Source organism: Cyrtonyx montezumae, unplaced genomic scaffold, assembly GCF_038088225.1.
Source record: "Cyrtonyx montezumae isolate F1298 unplaced genomic scaffold, pur_monq_1.0 scaffold_4, whole genome shotgun sequence".
Lineage (NCBI taxonomy): Eukaryota > Metazoa > Chordata > Aves > Galliformes > Odontophoridae > Cyrtonyx > Cyrtonyx montezumae.
Genome location: NW_027072045.1, coordinates 2447929 through 2469131, shown reverse-complemented (window position 1 = coordinate 2469131; position 21203 = coordinate 2447929). Strand labels below are relative to the sequence as shown.

Sequence of the window (21203 nt, the reverse complement as noted above, 5' to 3'; positions counted from 1 at the left end):
CAGACTGTGCTGAATGTGCTTTCAAAAAATCTCTTGGTCGTCACTATCATTCTCTCCAACATTAGCTACCATTAAACTCTCCCAATAGAAGCCACAGAATGAGCCACAGGACGTTAAAGAGCATTTTTGAGCTTCGCAAAGGAGATGCTAAGAGCTCCCACGCAGGATATACCCTCTGCTCAGTTTGGATAACTCCTGTGTACCAGGTGTTGCTCTACCTCAGGCCAAGCGCAAGTGCCTCTGTGCAACAAGAGAGATTCATCTTCAGGCAGAGAGCCAGTACAAGCACATACACCCTGGCAAAAGAGAGATTTGGGGGGAACTTTCCACTGGGAAAACTGGAAATTTAGATTAGACATAGGACTCCATGTGAGACTATCTGCATTGCCGTGGTCCTCACATAAACTGTATTTCAAAGTTTCCATGCCCTTTGGGCTGGCTCCCTGTGGAACACACACAGCATGACTCTCCCTTCCTTGCTTTCTCTAACCCTAATGAAAACACTACAGAAAAAAAAATCCTTTGGAACAGTCTGTATTTTCCTGTAGAAAGTTCCAACGATTAACATGACCTTCTTGCAAAAGACGTGCATGTACGTTGTGCCCATGGGTTACTCACTACCAGAGTCATGTTGACTCAGTTAACGTGAGCACTTTCTACCTGGTATCTGAATCTTTTCTGAAAATACAGCTCTCATCGCTCTCTGCCCTTTGGCCAGACACTACAAAACCACTGCAGGTAGCTATGAGAGTGAAGCACTCTAGTTTTAGCCAGACCATATTATCCCTCTGTCTAGAATGAAAAGATTTCACTTCTCCTCCAAGCAGCATGTGCCCTATATTTCCCTTTCTGACAGCACAACGTAATCTTTATTTCTTGATTCTGGGGGCTGACAGGTTTGGGTAGATGTCCTTATTGGATTCCTTGATGTTGCTTCTACTGCTTCCCCATTGTTTTCCAGGGCAGGGAGTGGTTTAAGCTATTATTCATCTGTTTGCAATGAGCATTTTTTCAATTCTACTTAAAAAAAAATCATATTTATTTGACTTTTTAGTCTAAAGGAAAAACAGAGAACAGTTTACTCTTTGCTAGGGCACATATAAATTTGTACTGAGAGCACACTGACAGCTGCCCCACCATGAGGATGCAGACAGGGTTGCTATATAGCACCATGTGTTTTAAGCTACAGACATCTACTCTCCTGTTGGGTCTTAGAGATTTTGCTCTTTGTTCACCATGATACATTCATGCAATTCTGTTAGTGAGAATGATAAACAGACATGTACACACAGGTATTGATTCTATAGAGTGCTGCATTATTCAGGAGAATTGAGAGTAAAAGGCCAATTTTTACAACTGAAGTATTTACTGTAAATTAAAATCCTACCAATCAAATCCAACATTAGATCAGCACAAGATTCGTGTTCTGCTTTAATCGCTCACAACACTAAGTTCAAATACAAGAAAGAAAAAGGCAAATTCAGGACATTGAACATATATCAAGCAATTGCACATTGCTTGATACATTCTGTTAATTGCAGCCCTATAGCACATATCAGTGCTATACATGAGTGCACTGCAGAGACTTGGAGCAGCAGACAATAGCACAATCAAGTTTATGCTCATTTGAGTTAAACATCACAGCACTCTTAAGTCAAACCACAGGCTTTCAGGATATTGACCTATCAGGATATTGATTTAAAGAAAAAAAAAATTAAGATACACTTAAAAATAAATAAATACAGTTTGGATGATTAGTGAGGTGACAGTGATCTATAATGAAAAGGAACAAAACACTCAGCAGGTGATTTTTATTGTCTAAAGTAAAAGGGTAAAGATGTTGCTCATACTCTAGACTGAAAGGATTATTTTGGAAGGTCAGTCTAGTATCTGTCACAGTGACAGTACTGCCCAATTACTCTGGATATATTACTGCATTAGTTACAGTAATATTGGGATCAACACATTGGTCATAATATTAATGCTGATAAGTATATAAACATAGAATTATCTACTTCACTCAACATTTAAGGAAAATTTATTAATCCACATTATTCGTGTGGTGGGGTTTTGCATTTCAATCTTCCTTTACTAAAATAAGTCCCCCAAAAGATCACCAATGCCTTTGTACCTTGGCTGCCAGTCAGTGCCTGTGGGGTGGCAGCGCTAGGATAGTGCTGGGCTTTGCAAAGCTCACTCTCCTTCAGACTGCACTGTCATTTAGTTCTCTGCTGATTTAAAAAATCATTTTTAAATCAATAAGGTGTTACTGACTTCCCTGAAACCAACAGAGACAAAGGCCCGCTATCTCCAAAGTTTATTCTTCCAAGCCCCCTGCTTTCCTGACACAGCTTCTAGTTTGTCGATACAGGATTAAGGTCTGGAAGACACTAAACCCAAATTATTGTGAAGTCATGCTCCGCTGCTCTTTAGAGCTAACCCCAAAAGCAGCTCATGAACCGGGGCAGAAGGGACAGAGAGAAGCAGGGCAGGAAGCCCACGTGTGCAAAGAGAGCCTGCAGTGGGGCGGGCCGCTTAAATGAGGAGTTTCCAATACCTTCACCTTCAGCAAGTTCTGATAACAGGCACCGCTTTCTGTGATGAAATAAACAGCTTTATGTTACTGACCTCTATCACACGCAGCCATGAAATCCAAGTGCAATTGTAGCTATTTGGTGCTTTTTAGATATTCATTTCTCTTCCCCGGCGCTTAAGGGGGCTGACTGAAGGCAGCTTATACTAGATTAGGCTTCTGACACCTTCACGCGTTAGAGACTTCAAAATACAGGTTTTCCCTTCCAGAAGGTGAAAGTGTTGAGTCATTTCTTTCACAGACCCGATGGAGGTTATTGCTCATAAAAAGGAAAGGCAGCAGTTGCAGGCCGGGCTGCTGCCCCACAAAGCGGGGCCTAGGCCTGCGCCTGCAGCCAGGCACTCACGGCTTATCCCAGATAATAATGCGGATTAACGAGGGCTCATCGGAGGGAGCTGAGTGCCAGAAATAATTACGGCTCAAAATGCAAGGGCCTGGTAGGAAGGGATTGTCATTTGTGAAGTCGGCCCATTTTTATGGAGACATAACCCGCATATTACAGTGGAGGATAATTTGGCAGTTAGCAGTTTCAGTGGCTCAGAGGCATAAAATACAGTCCCATCAACGTGTAAGATTAAAAATAATTAGCCCCTATATGGTAAAGTCATCAGTTAGAAACTAGACTCCATCTGGGGACATTTTGTAACGATGCCCCAGGGACAAGTAAGACGGGACCTTTGACTTGCGTGATTTGGAAGGGACTGAGACCTAATTAAATCTGCAAAGATGCAGTAACTGCAGTAAAAGGGTTTTTAAATATGAAATGTATTCCCTTTCTCTAAACAAATGAGGTATATTACATGCTGGAATAGCAAGAGAATTAATCAAAAGACAGTGAGTAAACAGCTGCTGTGCGGCTGCCAAATAGAAGATGGTACAAAACTACACAGCACCGCAGAACATTTAATACAAACATAAAAAGAACTATTAAATGTTCTTCAAAGGATAAGGCTTTATTTAACTGTGGCAAACACTAAGAAGTTCAAAATAGTATGTTTTTTTTAAATCTGTTTCTCCAAATGCCGAAATTATAATAAATGCTGATTGCCTCTGACAAAGCTAATTCTCTTCCAGAAAAGACACATAATTTGCTTTGTTTTTAATCTAAATGTTTCAAAGAGGGATACACAGAGCTATTTTATTTTTGCCTCTGAGTTCCCCAAAGTGCTTCTGATCATTCATTTTCATGAAAAAAACTAGCACTTTGTATTGGAGAAGCCAAAAACCTGAAGTTAACTTTTGAACAGTGACTGCTTTATTTACATGATCTATCTTCTCCCAAGAAAAAAAAACAAACAAACATCACCACCTGATATTTTTCTACCATAACTCAATACTCTGCATTTTTTCAACACAAAGCTGGATCATTAAAGCCTGAAAGCTAAATGCAAAAGTATTTTAAGGACAAACTAAAAGCAGAGCAGCAAAGACATACTGATTTCAAAGAGAAAACAGTAACCAAGATGACACATGAAAATTTACACACTTTATCATGCTGCTTAAAGGAGACTAATTAAAACTGCATCAAACACACACATAAGCAGATCAACACTGAAATAAGACTGAAGATTTTAGCTATACGATAATGCTCCACCCCCCTCCCCCCCACCCCAGGAGAATTTAGTGTTTTATTCTATCATAAAATGCCTGTAAAATTACATGTTATTTGAGACTACCTGTAGAATCATGAACTCACTAATTCTCATTTCAGCCAGTTCTGGTGACAGGATATCAAACCAAGACTTGAGCTATGAATTAATTATCCCCTACAACAAATCCACAGTCAACTGCACAACTAAAAACCACATAATTAGTATGATGAGCAAACCTATTCACTTGAAAGCCCCATACAAACAAGCTGCCAGTGATGAAGTCACCACAGGATGACACTGGGAAGCATACAGCAATTGTAACTTAAATGCTGTCAGGTCTATCATCTGTGAAAGTGAATCACTCATCATAAACACTTAGATATAGATTAGTGTTTTCTTTTAACTACAATGCACACATACAAAGAAACTTCTCCCCTGCACAACAGTCTCTAAACTAGATAGCCTGATAAATGGGTCATTCCCATGAGCACCCATCTGTACATACTGTAGTTGTACCAGCACCACTATTATAGAAGTTCAGTGGGTTTTACAAGAAAAGAAAATACAGAATACACTTATGCTGTTTTTGGTAGAAGAACCTACTGGATAGTCAATTGCCATTAGAAAAATCAACAACAATCTAAATGCTGAAGTATTTCAAGCCTTCAAGTGACCTTTCGAGAGGATTTCAGTTCAAAAACATGTTATGAGGAGAAGCTATGGATTTTGGAATTCACCTTATATCCAAAGCCTTTGCTAAATGTCTCGGAGATTGCTATAAATGTAAAATAAACATCAGCGGGGATCAAAGCAAGGAAAAAACGAATTAAGGAAAGGCTGGTTGGTGTCTAGCCTCTGATCTGGGTCAAGCAACACATATAGCTATTTGTCTTCGGTTACGTGGGCTGAAAATACAACACAGCCTTCAGAATAAGAGTGATCTCAGAAAAAGGGTGGGAGATTATGGAGTACAGAGTGGGACAAAAGCCTTCATTAAACAAAAAATAATAATAAAAATAATTCCTCCCCAGCAGAGCAGTCCCCATGCAGAGAAATGCATCAGAGAGAAAGGTGAAAGCTTTACTGGGAAAACTTCAGGAACCAAGGAGGCCTGCAAGGAACACATGGCTCCATTCATGCCTAGAACAGCACAGATAATGCTATGTATGACGAAGGTGAGAGTTTCCATTCCCTGCATGCCTCCCCTTCCCTCCTCCAAGTAAAATCTGCAGAAAAGTTGATGTATATACAAGGGCTGCACCAAAACTAATACCTCCTATGTTGTTATCTTGGCCCATGATGGCAGAGGTAGATGTTGGTGGTATGGCAGAGGTTGAACTTGCTGGCTAATGTTCTGTTTCACGTTTCTGTATGACAGATGGCAGCAGAGGGGCTGTGTGACACAAAGGCATCTGATGTGGAAGTGCATATGAAGCAAAGGTGCGTCACTGAATTGCTCCCTGAAGAAAAAAGGGCACCTGCTGACATTCTTCAACACTTGCTGAACACTTATGGAGACCAAACCGTGAATGAGAGCTCAGCGAGGGGTGCACGATGTGTTTCAGCAGTGGGACAATGATATGAAAGACAAGCCATGTCACAGACAGCCATGCAGATTTTTAAGGGCACAACATGAAGGCTCTTGCTGGTAAAAAAGGATAGCTACTGGGGAGTGACCACGTTAAAAAATAGTGTATTGTAGCTGAGCACGTCCTCTACCAAAAAATGTTATTGTACTCTTTGTTTCTTGTAGCTTCAATGGAAACATGTAGGAGTCACTACTTTTGGAGTAAGCCACTAAGCCACTATATTATTGAACAGAGTGAATAAAGAGAGTCATAGGTTCAAAAAAAAAAATAAACCACCAAAAAACACCTTCAACTGCAAATAGTCATCACAAGTCAGACTGCATATATACATGCAGCATAAAAATAGCAACCAAAACACTACTCTGCAAGTTCTCATCGGTATAGAAGAACTGAGTAATCCAGAATGCCTGTTTATTTTTACAAAAGGGTGAATAACAATATCATTGCCATCTCAGACATGTGATGGGATTAAGATAAATCAGAAGAAATTGTGGAAAAAAAACCAAACAACAAAACAACACAGTATGAATTATAGAGAAATGGCAGAAGATCCGGCTGACAAAGGAGCAGAGCCAAGAACAAGGAAAATATACAGTAAGCAACATAAATAAACAAAGTGCACCTCAACAACTCCTTCAACAGTTTTCAAAAGATGCCTGGGGAGAAGCCTGGGGGGCTAAATTACTGGGTAGATTGTTTAACACGAATGCTGTAAGACATTTTTTCTGCACAGCACTATTAAATTGTGAACCTAAATGACACAAACCCTGTTGTTGTAGAGCATCAATTCCAAAAAGCAATTAAGCAAGTTTATGGAGGGTAAGTCCAGCCTTGGCATTGATCAAGACTGTGGAGAGCCTGCTCCAAGCTCAGGAAGATCCCTGGCTGAGGAAGGCAGGACAGTTTGCCAGGAAGGACGTGGTATTCTCTGCCCTCAGTTTTTTGGCCAGAACCAGGATCATGATGTAACTGGACCTGACCTAGCATTGGGTATGTTCTCATCACTGTGCCTCTATAAGAGAGGCTACGGATGCCATTTAGAAATATTCAAGGGGTTGAGGAGCAGAACTGTATGCTTCAGCATAGGAAGCGGAGAAGACCTTAAGAGAAAATGCCAAAGTGTTGTTCTTTTTTATGCTGTTTGGTTTTAAAGAGAGATCTTTTCTTTAATATTCAAGGTCATAATGACTTCAAACTCCTACACACAGCCAAAAGGTAAACTGCAAGCATTCATGAATGCCAGAAAACGCAGTGCTTTACTGCAGGAGGAGGCATCTGAGAGACAACCCCACCTTTCACACAAAAGCAATCTGCATGAAAATTCCAACTTCTCCACAGAGTAAATTGTCCTAATAACTCCATAATTCAAGTATTTTAGTATGCCTAAATTCCTAAATTGCAAAAGGAACAAGGGCAACTTTGACATAAGTTTTCAGAGGCATTCAATAAAGTAAACTAAATAAGTTTAGAAGTCCCACCTTAAATGTATTCGTGCCAGAACTTCATAAACTGAGCTGAAGAAGAAACCTCTGTTCTAACACAAAAGCTAAGCTGTTTGTTGAAAAACAAAGCAGCACATTCAGGATTTTTGCCTTCCCCTATAACGGGGGGGGATACTCCGGAGAACAGGGTCATAAATGGCATTGTCTGTATGGCAGTTTGGAAGCAGTAATGCAGTTATTGTAAAGATTTGTCAGCAGTGAGGTCACCGTGCCCTGACTCACAGAAAATGTTCATCTACCTATAAACCTATTACAGTCTGCAAGCTAAACATATTCTTACTCAACCCTCTGGCTTGAGAAAACATGTATTTACCTTATAAAGCTGTAATTCTCCATAAACATTCAGCTAATTGGAGGTTTATTGTCATTAATTTTGATGACATACATTCATCTTCCAGAAATTGCTTCTAGCATCTTCTTTAATGTAACCTTTCTTTTAGCTCTGTTTTTGTTTTTTTTCCCCACTGTCACACAACTAGCAATTCAGTGCTCACAAATGACCTCCTGTGCCCCAACCATGCCATAACAATCAATAGCAGAAAATTCATAAAACAGATTAAATTCTGCAGTGTTTGCTTTGATGAATTAGTAGGATTTGTTCGCTTTAGCTGCTCAGAGTTAATCTTTGATTTTTAGCTGAGTGCACTGCATTGGAAAGAGTAAACCAAGGACACATCCTATTTTTGTTACTTCTGTACTGATGGTGGAAATACAGAACTAGCACTCATTGAAGTAAAGCTGACCTTTTAGGGTTATTACTGTTTATCTCTGTTATCTCATTACTTTGAGCAACATGTAGGGAGGAACTTCCAATGACAAAGTGTTTCTGTATGAAATTGGATATAACTAAGTTATACTGTAGTGAATGTACATTCCTACCTGGTGTTACACCATGCAGAATGAGACAGCTGAGGATCATTTTCCCAGGAAGCTTTACAGGTGGCAGAACATCTCAAAGTAAAAAAAAAAAAATAACTCCATCACTGCAACTCACATAACATATTTTGTTCAACATGTAATTATTATTCACCATTTAAATTAAGAATTGCAAGGGAAATTCATTCTGAGCTTTTTCCATTTCCCTCATACACGCAATTTGGTTAATGAACCAAGAAACCAATTAGTGAAACAGCTCAATTTATAGCAGGTTAAGGTAATCTTTAGCCAGGGCACAGTTAAAATTCCTGCACTGTGAAAAGAAGACTTTTCATCTTCACAAATGGCACTGTGGAGTTAATGAACCCTCTTAGTACAAAGCATCAAGGATAGCTCTGCTTGCCCACAGACTTCACCTCTCCCCACCAGCACCTACCATGAAACAGCAGAACCTGGATGAAATCTCCATGTAAATATAACATTTTCTATTGGAACTTCGGTGGATTTAGGCACATGGATGCATAGTCCACAGCAGTGCATAGCAGAGTTAGATGTCTGTGTAGAGCTATAGCCTCTGAAGAAGACTCAACTTCATGTCACAGTTGTCTTCTTGTACAGCTCCTTCCCACCACCACACCTCAATTTTACATCCCAGTTCCATGCTGAAGCCTTTCCCTCAGTTTCTAGCCCTACTTGACCTGTGAGCCACAGCCCAAAACCACTCCTTTGTGCCTGGTATCTCAGCTAGTTTCTCCGTTTTAAAGTAAATGATTCATTAAAGGCACTAAACAAACAGCAGATGGACTCCTGACCTGAGCTTCAAAAACATATTCTCCCAATTCCCAGAACAAGCCAAAGCCAGGCTGGAGGTTGGGCCAAGTAAAGTAACACAAGATTGATATGGCAAAAGAGGAGCACAGGAGGCAATCCACTGCTAAAAGGAAGTCTTTGCTCCAAGGACTGCTCATGCATTTTAGGCTACAAAAACTAATAAAGTAGATTAAGAAAAATAAGAATCTAGAGCAGCAGCCCAGATGTTCCGTTCTGCTGCTGTAAAACCCACACCGATGGTACCAAGTTTTATCACACTAAGTATATTTCCCAGCTTGGAAAACCATGTTTATTTTGAGGGGTTACCATCCCATTGACAAACACTGTATTATTACCCCAGATTAACTTAATAAAAGACAATATAGGCTCTGTGCCCCAGGAGCAAATACATATCAATGAAAACAATACACTCCCACTTAAGACCTCAAAATACTTCCCATTTCCCTGTCTTCCTAGCTCCTCTCCTACACCTTAGTCTTTGATTACTCCCTTGACATTAAGGGGGACCCAATCCTGCCTCTTTATGTATCAACTCTAATGCCCTACAGCTGGTCAGAGTGAGTGCCTGAGACAGGGATGCTCAGCTGAGCTGGAAAGGGCTTGCTGGTAAAAGCATTGGAATATGGTAAGGACAAGACACAGGTACACGGGAGCAACCCTTAAAATATTCTAATAGCACTAGGGCCTGTATTTCACAGTTTGGGAATCCCAGGTTTAGAGGGTTGCCATTCAACAGGACAGCATCTCCAAAGATGATCCCCTGCAGCTGTTCCTTTTGCAATCAGCTTTTGCAGTCCCAGCTGGAAAGGGTGACAGTGAGAGAAAGCAAGCACTTACTGTGGAAGTGGGGCTTGCCTGACACGTGCATTCTTAATGAGTCCTGGAATTGGACACAATTCAGAAGTCGTATATAGACAGGCTCAGATCACTAGAAACATAAAGTGCAAGAACTAATTTGAACTACTCAAACATTATTGAGCTACTATCAACTAATCGCTTAAGAAAAAGACCAAGAGTCACGAGCAGCTTAATGTAAGCATCTTTTTAGCACGCAGTAACAGCTGAAAAGTAAGACAAGTGTTAGACAGCATGCAAAAAAGAATGCACAATGGAAAACAACACTCTACATAGCCTAAAGGCGTGCTAAAGCAGTGCATTTACTATGCACTCTCATCTGTAACATGTTAAGGGTATCTAAATTGAGTACATGTAATTAGATGATCTAGTGAGAATTTAGGAATGGACAATAAATGCAGGAGATTTTGCTTCTTAAGTTCAGTGCGTTGATAACCACAAATTTACTGAAAATATATTTAATTCTCATGCAACCAAGAGTTCCTTGGAGGCTTGGGTTCAGTTTGATACTAGTTGCTAGAAGTCAGCCCCTTCTTTTTAACTTAGAAGAGCAAAGAAAACAGAGAATCAATTTGACTTTATTTACAGCAATGGTAATATTACAAGAAGCATGAGACTTGGTAATTGAGTCAGGAGTAGAAGTGGAAGTCTCCTGTGACAGCCTGTAATTGTCAGAGCTCCAAATAAATGCAGCAGACACAGACTCAAGTCATATTCTGAACGCCTGGATAAAACGCCTGCATCAAACCTGGCCTCCAGACCTCTCGAGATTTGCATCTCTCACTGCACTCTGGTCCCTCCATTTTAATAGACAAAATATTATCCAGAATACTGTACGGGTAATTCTCCACTACAAGCTAAAAATATTTCATGAAGAAGTGCATTAAAAATCCCATCCCCTAGCAACTGAGAGATTCCTGCTGGAAACACTGATGGCAAAGACGGGTTTCCAGGAATGTGGAGTCAAGCAAGGACTCTGTAGTGAAGGTGTGAAACTGTTGGCAGTTTTGTCTGATTTCTGGCTGCACTTGGTTGTGCCGAATGCGCTCAGATTTACTGTAGAAATTGGCCTGAAGTATTACGGAATTCCAGGAGCCCTCATTAAAATAAACTGCTGAAGATGCATGTACTGCAGAGAGGCTCTTGAGTCCCGGGGAAGCTCTGCACGTGCAGGAAGTGTGGGGCACCAGGACAACAACAAATGAAAGAAATGAATTGTCTCAGGAAATGTTATTGCTGGGTCTCGAAAACAAGCTAATCAACCACGCAAAGAGGAGTCAAGGAATCAGCACAGACTTCCAGCCAGCAAATGTGGTCTCCTGCCTTCCCAGAGGGAAAATCAAACCTTAATGAGCAGTCGGTGCCAATGGGAAGGTTGGCATCAAGGAGCTGGTGTGGGCAGGGGGGTGCCAGGGCTGTGGCTGAATGTGGTGCAAAAGGCAAGGATCCGTCCCATTGGGCGAGGAGCATTTCTCCTAAACATAATACTACTAGAGGTTTTGCATTATCTTAAGTCTTAAATTTTAGGTTAACTTGGATCTGCTGTTCTAAACCGTGATAGCGTTATTGTTTCCTTTCAGAGAGATGCCTTTTACAGCTAGGTGGCTGGTTTGTATTCTGAGAGCTCAGCTACAAGATACCACAGCTTTTGAGGGGATCTTGGGGATTAATGTACTAAATTTCTGTCTTAAATTGTACTATCTGCTTTTTCTATTCACTCGATAAAAGCATTTCTCCACAAAGGTGATTTCCCTTGCTATTCACCAGCCCCTTGGGAGGAAATGCATTTTAGTTAGCTAATTAAATATAGCTGCATCATACATCAAATATCACTAATAATATACGGCAGCAATATTATGTCCACTGTGAGAATAAGTTATGCTACACGTTGTGCCTACAGTATTACAATCTGGTAACAATCTGAAATGGCTGTGCTTCTTTTAAAACTTTCCTGGCAGTGGCTAGAGTACATCAGTGCCTAAAAGGCAGATTTGGGGTAAAGGGTTACTGTGATGGTGAAGGAGAGGACCTTCCTCCCTGTGTCATCTCGAAGGTGATGCTCAGCCCAGACATGTGCCTACACTAGCTGTCCCTGGGCTTCTCCCAGTCATGCCTGTAGTGCTTGTTTGAGCCTTCTGCTCCTTTTCTGCCTCTCCAGTGTATCACCTAGTCTCCTCTGCATTCTACATCCACTGGCATAATGCAAATAAATGCTACTCTATGCCTGCTATGTGCACATTTGGGGTTGGGTATCCTTATGCCTATATGAGAAGCTGCTGTTATTTTTCCATTCTGCAGTTTCCTGACTAGGAACATTTAAACTTAAGTGCTGATTGAATACAGTGTATCCCAGAATTTCAAGATATAACATAAAACAGTGTATGTTTTCACATGTCCCTTTCTCTTTCCTCCCAGAGGATTCCTGCATCTGTCACAAGCTGCAATCACAGAATGATTAAAATTAAGCCTTTTCTGGAGCAATCTGTGGATGATATATTGATAACTTGCCTTCTCTACACATCTCAGCGGAGGAGAGGAGGGAAATCTTAGCTAAACACAACAGCTGAATGTCAGCTGATAGAGGAAATCCGTGGGATGTTTAGAAAGTACCGAGTGCAGCCAGTGTTTATTCTAAAACACAGAGAAGTAAATAAATGAAACAGATCCTTTAAGTGAATAAAGTTGAAACTGTTCCAAAAAGTACTCCTTTTGAGCACACTAAGTTATTACCTTGTTCGTGCAGTTATGATCTCTGTAGTATCAAAAATGCTGGAGAACCGACCCACTCCTCTTGTACCACTGATGTCCAAGAGGCATTAAAAATGGTTATGATGGGATGCCAACAAATATAAACTACCTGTAAGCTGGATTCCCTGTCTATAAGATGGGTTCCTAGCAATTGTCAGTACCTGTCACTTGGGCACTGAAGGATGGGAGACCAAGACTCATGTTCATCTACACTGGTTTTTGTAGTGGAAAGCAAACGGACAGAAAAACAAAGCTGTAAAAGAAAATACATATTAGCATTTAGATTAACAGTTGTTATCTCGATCTCTCATCACCAGACAATGGTGAAATAGATTATGAAGTTTTAAGAATTTTTCAGAAAGGTTAAGGGCTCCTTGAATTCAGAGGGTTGAGAAACACTGGCCTACAAGATAAATGGCACCAGCTCTGACACGTGCTCCATATCCTCAATGCATCTGGACTCTAGCTGGAATTAAAATTCATATTGCAGTAGCAATTAAAAGACAGAACTAGGTCATGAGCTGTTGTTCTAGACACTATGCGGGCAAAGAAGGGGAAAAAAGAAGAAGCAAGCAGTGCCTGTCCTAAAAATTTCAGCCTTAAGAAATCCAGAAATGCAAGATAGGAAAAAGAGGAGAAGACGATGGGAAGATAGCAGTTTGGGTGTTTTAGCAGCCCCCTGCCGTGTGCTGAACTTTTCACCACGCGAAAGCCTGCACCTCTGGGCAGTTCTCAATGTGCATCACCCCGACTGAGTTCCAAGGAGAGGACAGGGAGGGATGGAGCTGGCACCCACCGCTGTGCTGGGCACTGCCGGGCACTGCCTTGGCACGCCACGGCTGCACGAGCACTGCATCTCCTTACACCTCCATTCAGCACTGCCTGCAAGAGGCTGCTCTGAGGCTGGAAGGTTTCAGCAGAAACCATAGCAACCCTCCTAAATCTTCTGAAGCAGCAGTTAGCAATTTGCTGTGTCCATTCTGGTATGCAGCTTTTTCTTCTCTCCCATTAAGTTCTGTATCTCCCCCCAGCTATTATAGTCTATATGGAAAGGATTGTATGGGAGAGAGATGCACAGTGCACTCAATGGCACATCATACCCAGCGTGAGAGTATTATACATATCCAATTCTAGATATAGGAAACGGAACAAAATCTCTTTGCTCTAAGTCTTTTTTAAATGGTGCTTGGAAATGCTGTGCTATTTGTTGCAGGTCTCACTGACCCTCGCTGCAGACTGGTTCTCAGGTGGTTTCACAATACTGCCTGGTATTGTTAATGAAGGTGATGGCCTGGGTGGGTGTCTCACTTTCATTCACTCAGTCACATGAGCAGAATGACACTTGAACCACATTTTAGCAAAGCAAGAGTCAGCCATGTAGTTGTTGATTAAACCTTGCTTTCAGAACAATCCAGTTAACAAAAACTGACTGTGCAGAGGGAAAGTATTCTGAGAACTTCGCATGATGTCAATGTGAAAATAAATAAATAAATAAAAACGTTTAAAATACATTGACAAAATAGCGTCAGCTATGCAACAGAGCTCTCAGTAGGGCTGATTTATACCTACAGTACTCTGACAGCTGTGAAGTGCTGGTTGGAAGGAGGACTAATCAGCTCAGGACACTGTTCCTTATCTCCTCGACTTTCTCTGATAAAGCCTGATACCACCCTGGTGTTACACGTCCTCAGTGCTCTTTCTATCTGTGTCAGTCGGGTAGGACTCACCAGATTCCCTTTCCATCAAGAAGACTCATTCACAGCCACACAAATTGAGAACCATTTCCCAGCTGCTGGGTAAGATGTGAAAACAGTCACAACTCTTCTGGTGTGTCCTGGAAGCCCAGGTGAAAGCTCCCTGGTAGCATTCTGAGTGGCTGCATGGTGTGATGCTGCAGGTGGGCTCTGAGAGAGGAGAGTGCCATTTGCTGGCATGGTGGCAGTGGGCTCCTTCTTAGAGTAATATTTTATATAGCCCAATAGGTTCTCCACACTACCCACGAGGTGTGCAGCTATCCTGACCTACTGCTCAGTCTTCTGGCATTAAAAACTTCCTTTTTCTCCTTGTTTACCCCAGGCTATCCGACAGATATAAGGGAAATTTTATCATATTTTCTTGATTCCATTCATAGGGTCATAGAATGGTTTGAGTTAGAAGGGATCTCTAAAGGCTGACTGCTCCCATCTCCTGCCAGGACACCCACAGCCCCATCAGGTACTTAGAGCCCATCCCCTGACCTGGGGTGTCTGCAGGAATGGGGCTCCACCGCCTCTTGGGCAACCTGTGCAGTGCCTCACTGCCCTTACTGTAAGCAACATTTTCTTATATCCAATCTAAATCTCCCCTCTTTCAGTTTGAAACCTTTTCCCCTTGTCCCATCACAACAGACCCTGCTGAAGTCTCTCTACCCTTCTTTCTTACATCCTTCTTTAGATACTGAAAGGCCGCTGTCAAGTCTCTCTCTTCATCTTCCAAAAGGCTACCAAAATAATGGGCAATTTTGTCACTGTTTATTATGCCTGCTCTGCACCATTACCCCCTCTGCCCCTTACAAAGCCTACAGTGATGGTCTGATCACAAGAAGAGAGTTAAATACAAGCAACAGAGCAATATTTTAAATCGTGATACACCCCTATGCAGGACCCCAATTATTAACAGTAACGCGAGAACAAGAAATCAGGAAACCACAGCCAGAAAAAGGCTGCATACTCTTTATGGGGAATGGAATAAAGTTCAGTGGTGGTTGTACTGCTCACTGCCATAGCTCTGCAGGATTTTCCCTGGTGGTTTCACCTGGTGGACTCCCATGTGCCAGAAGTGAGGATGGTAATGGTAATTCCACAGCAAGAGCAGAGCTCTCTGAAGTGCACTGCCATGCGATGGGAAAACACCAAAAATGACAAAGTGGTTGCTACAGAAATACACCACGGTATTACTCAGAGGAATTCACGATGGTTGCTTGATGCTGACAGCAACTTAAAAGGATTTTTAAGATTCACTCACAACTGAAGTGTATATCTGGCCACTAATAGATTAACTCCTTCATCAACTCAGGGAACTACTAAAGACTGAGAGGAAAGATAACATATTTCTCTCTCTGGGGCCACTGATGCCTCAAACTGTGGAAACATCAAACAGTTTCCAGCAGTAGTTCATTACTGTAATGGTTAGAAGGAGACTAATAATGTTCCTCATACAGCTTCTCTGAGCATAAGCAAATTATAATAAAAATCAAATAGTTTAACCTTTGAAAGCATACCATCATTGACTGCTGATAAGGCTAGAGAGCATTTTGAAAGGCACCACTGTCAACTAATGAGTGAAAATGAACGCACTCTTCCAGCTCACTGCACTCACAGCACAGCGCGGCAAAACGTACTACAGACAAGCTCATATGTGCTCTTGAAGGCTGTGAAATAAAAAGTTTTCAAAGTTTGACCTTTCGTAATTGTCATCTAAGCACATCAAGGTTGACATCCAGGTTCAGAACTTCCCTTTCTGTATCTTGCAGTGATTTCTTCATCCGCAGACAAGTAGGAAAGACTTTGCAGCTCTCTTCTCTTGCCTGCTCTGCTGCTTAATAAATCCAATCTGCCTTGGACACCACCAGGTGTCACGAATGGGTGCACGCAAAACAGAAACTGCTCAGGAGCCTGACTAATTCCTTCACTGATTAGCCTGCTGGGGTGAAGAAACACACTTCCCCCAAGAACTATGCAGCTGAGGATGAGTCTTTCACCTCATTAATTTTACACACCACGGGAAGTGGGACTGACGCTTTACACCATCGCACATGACTGTGATTAATGCAGGTTACACATCACTGATTGTAATCTGAGGCAGGTTTGGGCTGGGGACCACACGCATGGCTTTGATTATGGTTGTCCTCTGCCCATCTCTCCCTCTCTGGAGAGACAAAATCGCCACGTTAAACCATAGCAATGTTGTATGAAAGAACAGCTTTGAAACATGCCCTGGGGAGATATCAGCTTGGGTTGGACTGGACCACAAACAGAGTAAGTGCTGCTGCTCCTCCAGTTCTGCTTCAGTCACAGAACTGGGTTTACAGCAATGGAACAGATGGAGGACAAGTAAATACCTTTTACAGTTGGCATGCATTGTAGTTTTATCTGTGCTATTGTCCCATGTATGGTCTTACCAGCTCAGCTCTTCGACTTGGAAAACACTAGTCAGCTATAAGCAAATGATTAGGGTAGCTGTGTTGGTTTAGACTTTTGATAAGGATAAAGATCAAACTGAGACGTCCACGGGGGCTGTGATACCCTTCCACCTGGGAAGGCTTAACAGGCCCATGCATAGCACTGATGTCCTCAGGGTCCTGCATGCAACTAACCCAAGCCCCACCCTGAGGGAACACCAAACTGTCTTTGTTACGGGGCTCAGACCTGAGAGACCAGTAAAGTAGGTGTTGTAGCCAGTGCTCATCTTTCCCAGGTCACCCTCCCAGCTTGCTCAACCTGCATGATGTGCAGGCCACGCTCTGGCTTTTCCAGTCTTTCTGCTTTGTCTGCCATCAGCTCCCAGCCAGCTGCAAAACAACAGCTAGGACATTTCCTCTGCCTGTCCTTTAAAGCTTCTGCGTACTGCTTGGAACTGCAGGAGCACCTGCAATGCCCTCGGCTGGGGACAATGGTATTGATGTGCTGCCTCTGTGTCCCCACTCACAGAGAGCCTTCAGCCCTCCACACTGAACTTTTGTATGACATCTCTGTGCAAATAGGTGTTCATAATACCTATCTAATCCCTATAAGAGTATACCTATAGATACTAAGAGCATACTGTACCTAATTTGCAAATACAAAATACCAAAACCACATGTCACGCTGTGAGATGAAGCTAAAGAGAGAAGAATCTATTCATTTTTGACATCTCAATGCAACCAGCAAAAAGCCAACGTGTACTTTATAACGGATTCAATTAAGCACAAGCTCCATATCAGCTGGAAACATCATCCATTAGAGATCTGTTTCATTTCTGTTTTGGTCCATTCAGGGTACACAGAAGAGAATATTCACAGAGAATAAGCATCTTATCACAGGAGTAACCACAATGGTTGTAGGATAACATTCATAGCCACACTGCCACTGCTGGCATCCAGCACCAACACAGGTTGGTGGCACAGAGCACTGAAATGGTTCATGACTATTTATACTTCTCAACCCCATTGTATTGAAAGCTTTTAAGTAATTAGTTTCCCCTCATTAATAGGTGTGCTCCCAAAGGAAGGGCTCACAGGTCCTCCCAGCCCCATCCCAGATTGCAGGGCAGGTCTTGTGGTGGAAAGCAAAGAAGCACCAAGATGAGACAAGGGCAACATAACCACAGCATTTAGACCAATGTGTCCTCCCCAAGGCAGAACTGCAGGCATTGTTTTGGCAAGATTAGAGACTGTAACAGCAGTAAAAGTATTCTCTGGGCACAAAACCCATGCACTTTTATAATAGAAAAGTGAGCAGTGTTCACTGACATTGATTTTATGGAGCTCCACGTGTACTTTGAGAGATAGGAGGTGTCACAGTGGCCTCATGCTAAAGTTGTATCCTAACCTAAAGGAAGCAAAGTTTACCTACACCACGTGCCAAAACAGTCTACAACTTCAGCCACCAGGATAAGCAGTGCTATTCCACCACGAGCACATCCCTAATAAAACACGTTGGGTTCGTAGTGTCTTACTGACACCTCTAATACTTTATTCCATTTTCCTCTTTCACCCTTTCAGAAGCTAGAGCAACATTTGGTGAAGTGTAATTTAATACAATCACTTTCATGCATTCAAACACACCACTAAAAGCTGAGTTGCTAAAATTACCTTTCAGAACATCCAGGTAAGACAGACACCGTTATCTCCTCAAAAAATGTGGGCCTCATGCACCTACTGATGCAACTGTTGAAAGCAATAGGGTTACCTATGTGAATATGGATTACTGCCATGATTAAGGGGTGCAGGATTACATCCACTGTTTGCATGTCTCCTGTTGTGTACACATCCCTGTTTTCACCTCTTTTTTGGTTCTTCTTAAAGCAGAGGTAGAACATTTAATTACTGCTGGCACCAGATATCACCACGCTGCACTTTTTCCCCTTCAAAATACGACTTTTCAATGTCAAGTAAAACTGTTTCACGATCAAAACAAAGAAAATAAAGTAGAAACAGCAGAACCTGGACTATTTAATTAGAAGCTAAGAAGTAAAGGGGAAGAGCTTATTATCCACAATCAAAACATATTTACGATTCATTTCATATTCACGCTCCTGTTCACGGCCTCTCCTCTTGGGAGCTGGCTATTTATATCTGTTTTTTAACTGTGCCAAGCAGTGAGCTACCCGAGAGCTCCCAGGCACTGCTGATGGTATCGCTGTTAACAAAAGTCCAGCAGACAACTGAGCTGAATATGACAGGTAGATAGGCTGATAATGATGAATAGAGCAAAAATTGTCGATAGTACTAGCAACTGTAGCTTTACTCCATCACTGACAAATGCCTTATATGCAAAATATATCTCCTTCCTATCCTTAGAATAAGTGGTAAGTAAGTTACAGCTCCAGCGAACGTCACAAGGGGCACGAACTTACCCAAGCGTCCTGCTCTCTGCCAAGAGCAGTAATTCATGGTCACGTACACGTGAGTCACGAACCACCGCGCTTCCCGGGTCCATGTTGCACGGGGCTCAAGCCTGGGCTCCCTCCAGCTGTGCTGGGCACAGGGAGGGCACAGAGGTTTGCTCCCTCCGGATGGCATTGGGTGCCGCGATGGCCGAGCGGTGCCCGCCACTTGTTGAGCGGTGCCAGGGGCAGCCGGGAGCTGTGTGCTGGGCTGCGTGCCCTGCATTATTCATGCCTCCACCTCCCGCATTAGCATGCTGCTCAGGCTGCACCAATGGAGCAATTCATTTTGTCCTTTGTCTTCGGGAAAAGCTCGCTGGATTAATGAGGGTTATCTGTGATGATAAAACGTGGGCCTGCTGATTTATTCAGTCTGATTGGTGGGAATTTGTGTCCCTAAACGCGGGTTTTACGGCCAGCATATAAATTCTGCGGTGCATTCCCAGGCTCAGGCAGGCAGGCACGGTCCGTTCAGCTCCAGCAACAATATCTCTCAGCAGCACATGAATGTTTCATTCTCTTGACTTAAATATTGAAGCCGGGCTCTTTGTTTCTGAGTGCTTCTCAAGCAAAGTTAAGAGGAGATCTCCAAGCGTGCCGCTCGCACGTGTTTGCACAAATATTTCAGCAAGGACCTCTCGCACTGCTGAATAGCTAACACCTGGCTGTCAAAACGTCCTTGTTCCAAATACAAGATAAGGGGAAAAAACTGCAACGCATAATCTTCTTAAAGAAGGCATCCATGGCAGCGTCATTTTTAAAACAGTTTGAAGGTGATATTTTTCAGAGTGACACTTAAATTTGTTTTTAAAGGTTTGCAGCGCGATTATATTCCCCCGTACGAACCATCTGTAGATTTATAACACCAGAAAATGATAACAAAATCATAATTCTGATCAGTTGATCACAAAGTTAATAATTGGAGACAATTCTGTTTTTTCTTATCAGTTACTTCTGCAGGTGTGTAGCACGTTATGGGAATACATAGAAACAGATTTCAGTGTTTTGTTGGGAATATTAGGTTTTTTTTATACTGATGGTACACATATGTGCCATATCCAAAAAAGAGTCTGGCAAATGAGAGAAAATAGCCTCAGAAATTACTTGAAGTTATTAAGGAAGAAGGTCTTAAAAACACGTGATTCAAGGTGGTTTGCTGCCAAAAAGGCCATCGAGCGTGAACTTGACTACAGTGTACAAAGGGTTTTGTGGGGAGAAAATACTTCTGGCAGAAGTATTTCTGAGGTGCATGCTTCTAATGGAGAGGGAGATTACTCACTGCAAAAATCAGCTGAGTGCATTCGTGACCTCCACATTGCCCAGATGCCTTGCTAGAAGATATGCTCACCAAACAAATAATACAAAGTCATTTGACTCAAAGCAGCAGAGAATTGAGGTCTGGAGAGCCTAGGAACAAATTCCTTTAAATTCTCTTTGCATTGTATTGTGTTCAAACACTTCATTGAAGTCTAGAGTGCATATTTTCCTATCAGTTGAGCCCAATCATTTTGATAATCTTAAAATCAAAGAGTTTTGCACTGATTTCAAGATTCATCCAGGGAACCATGACGTTGCAATGATGATCAGACTGATGAACATTTTATGGCTGACTTTGCAATGTTTGCTGCTGAGCCCTTCTAAAGTAACCCAGGTGCACCTGCGTTCCTCCCACTGTATTCTCATGCCGGTTAAGAAAGGAAAGAAAAACAACTTGGTGTAAAAGAAATTGTTTGGTTTTGCCTGAGGTGTGATAACTAAACTTATTTTTGATTCTTACATTCTTATTCGAGACTGAGAAAAGCACAGCTTTATTCAGTTTCTGATGTAGATGGGATGGAATGGCACAGGGCTTTAAAGACTTTGATCACCATAGCAGAGACAGAAGAACTTAGAGTAATCTGCTGAATTATGGCATGAACTAGAATTTGTTCCAGCCTGCAGGTGTGGTGGGGTTTCGAGATAGTGCAGACAGAGATTGCTGCTGGGTTCCCAT

General features: G+C 42.0%; 1 protein-coding gene across 3 annotated transcripts in view; it reads right to left on the bottom strand.

The window, feature by feature from the left end:
• Positions 1–19689, bottom strand: part of CUNH10orf90 (chromosome unknown C10orf90 homolog) — a 60658-nt gene extending 40969 nt beyond the window's left edge. For all 3 annotated transcript variants that reach the window (XM_065746972.1, XM_065746973.1, XM_065746975.1), the window contains exon 1: positions 19181–19689. In XM_065746972.1, the coding sequence (XP_065603044.1) occupies positions 19181–19436 (256 nt within the window). In that variant the 5' untranslated portion in view covers positions 19437–19689. The remainder of the gene's footprint in view (positions 1–19180) is intronic.
• Between the last annotated feature and the right edge of the window lie 1514 nt (positions 19690–21203).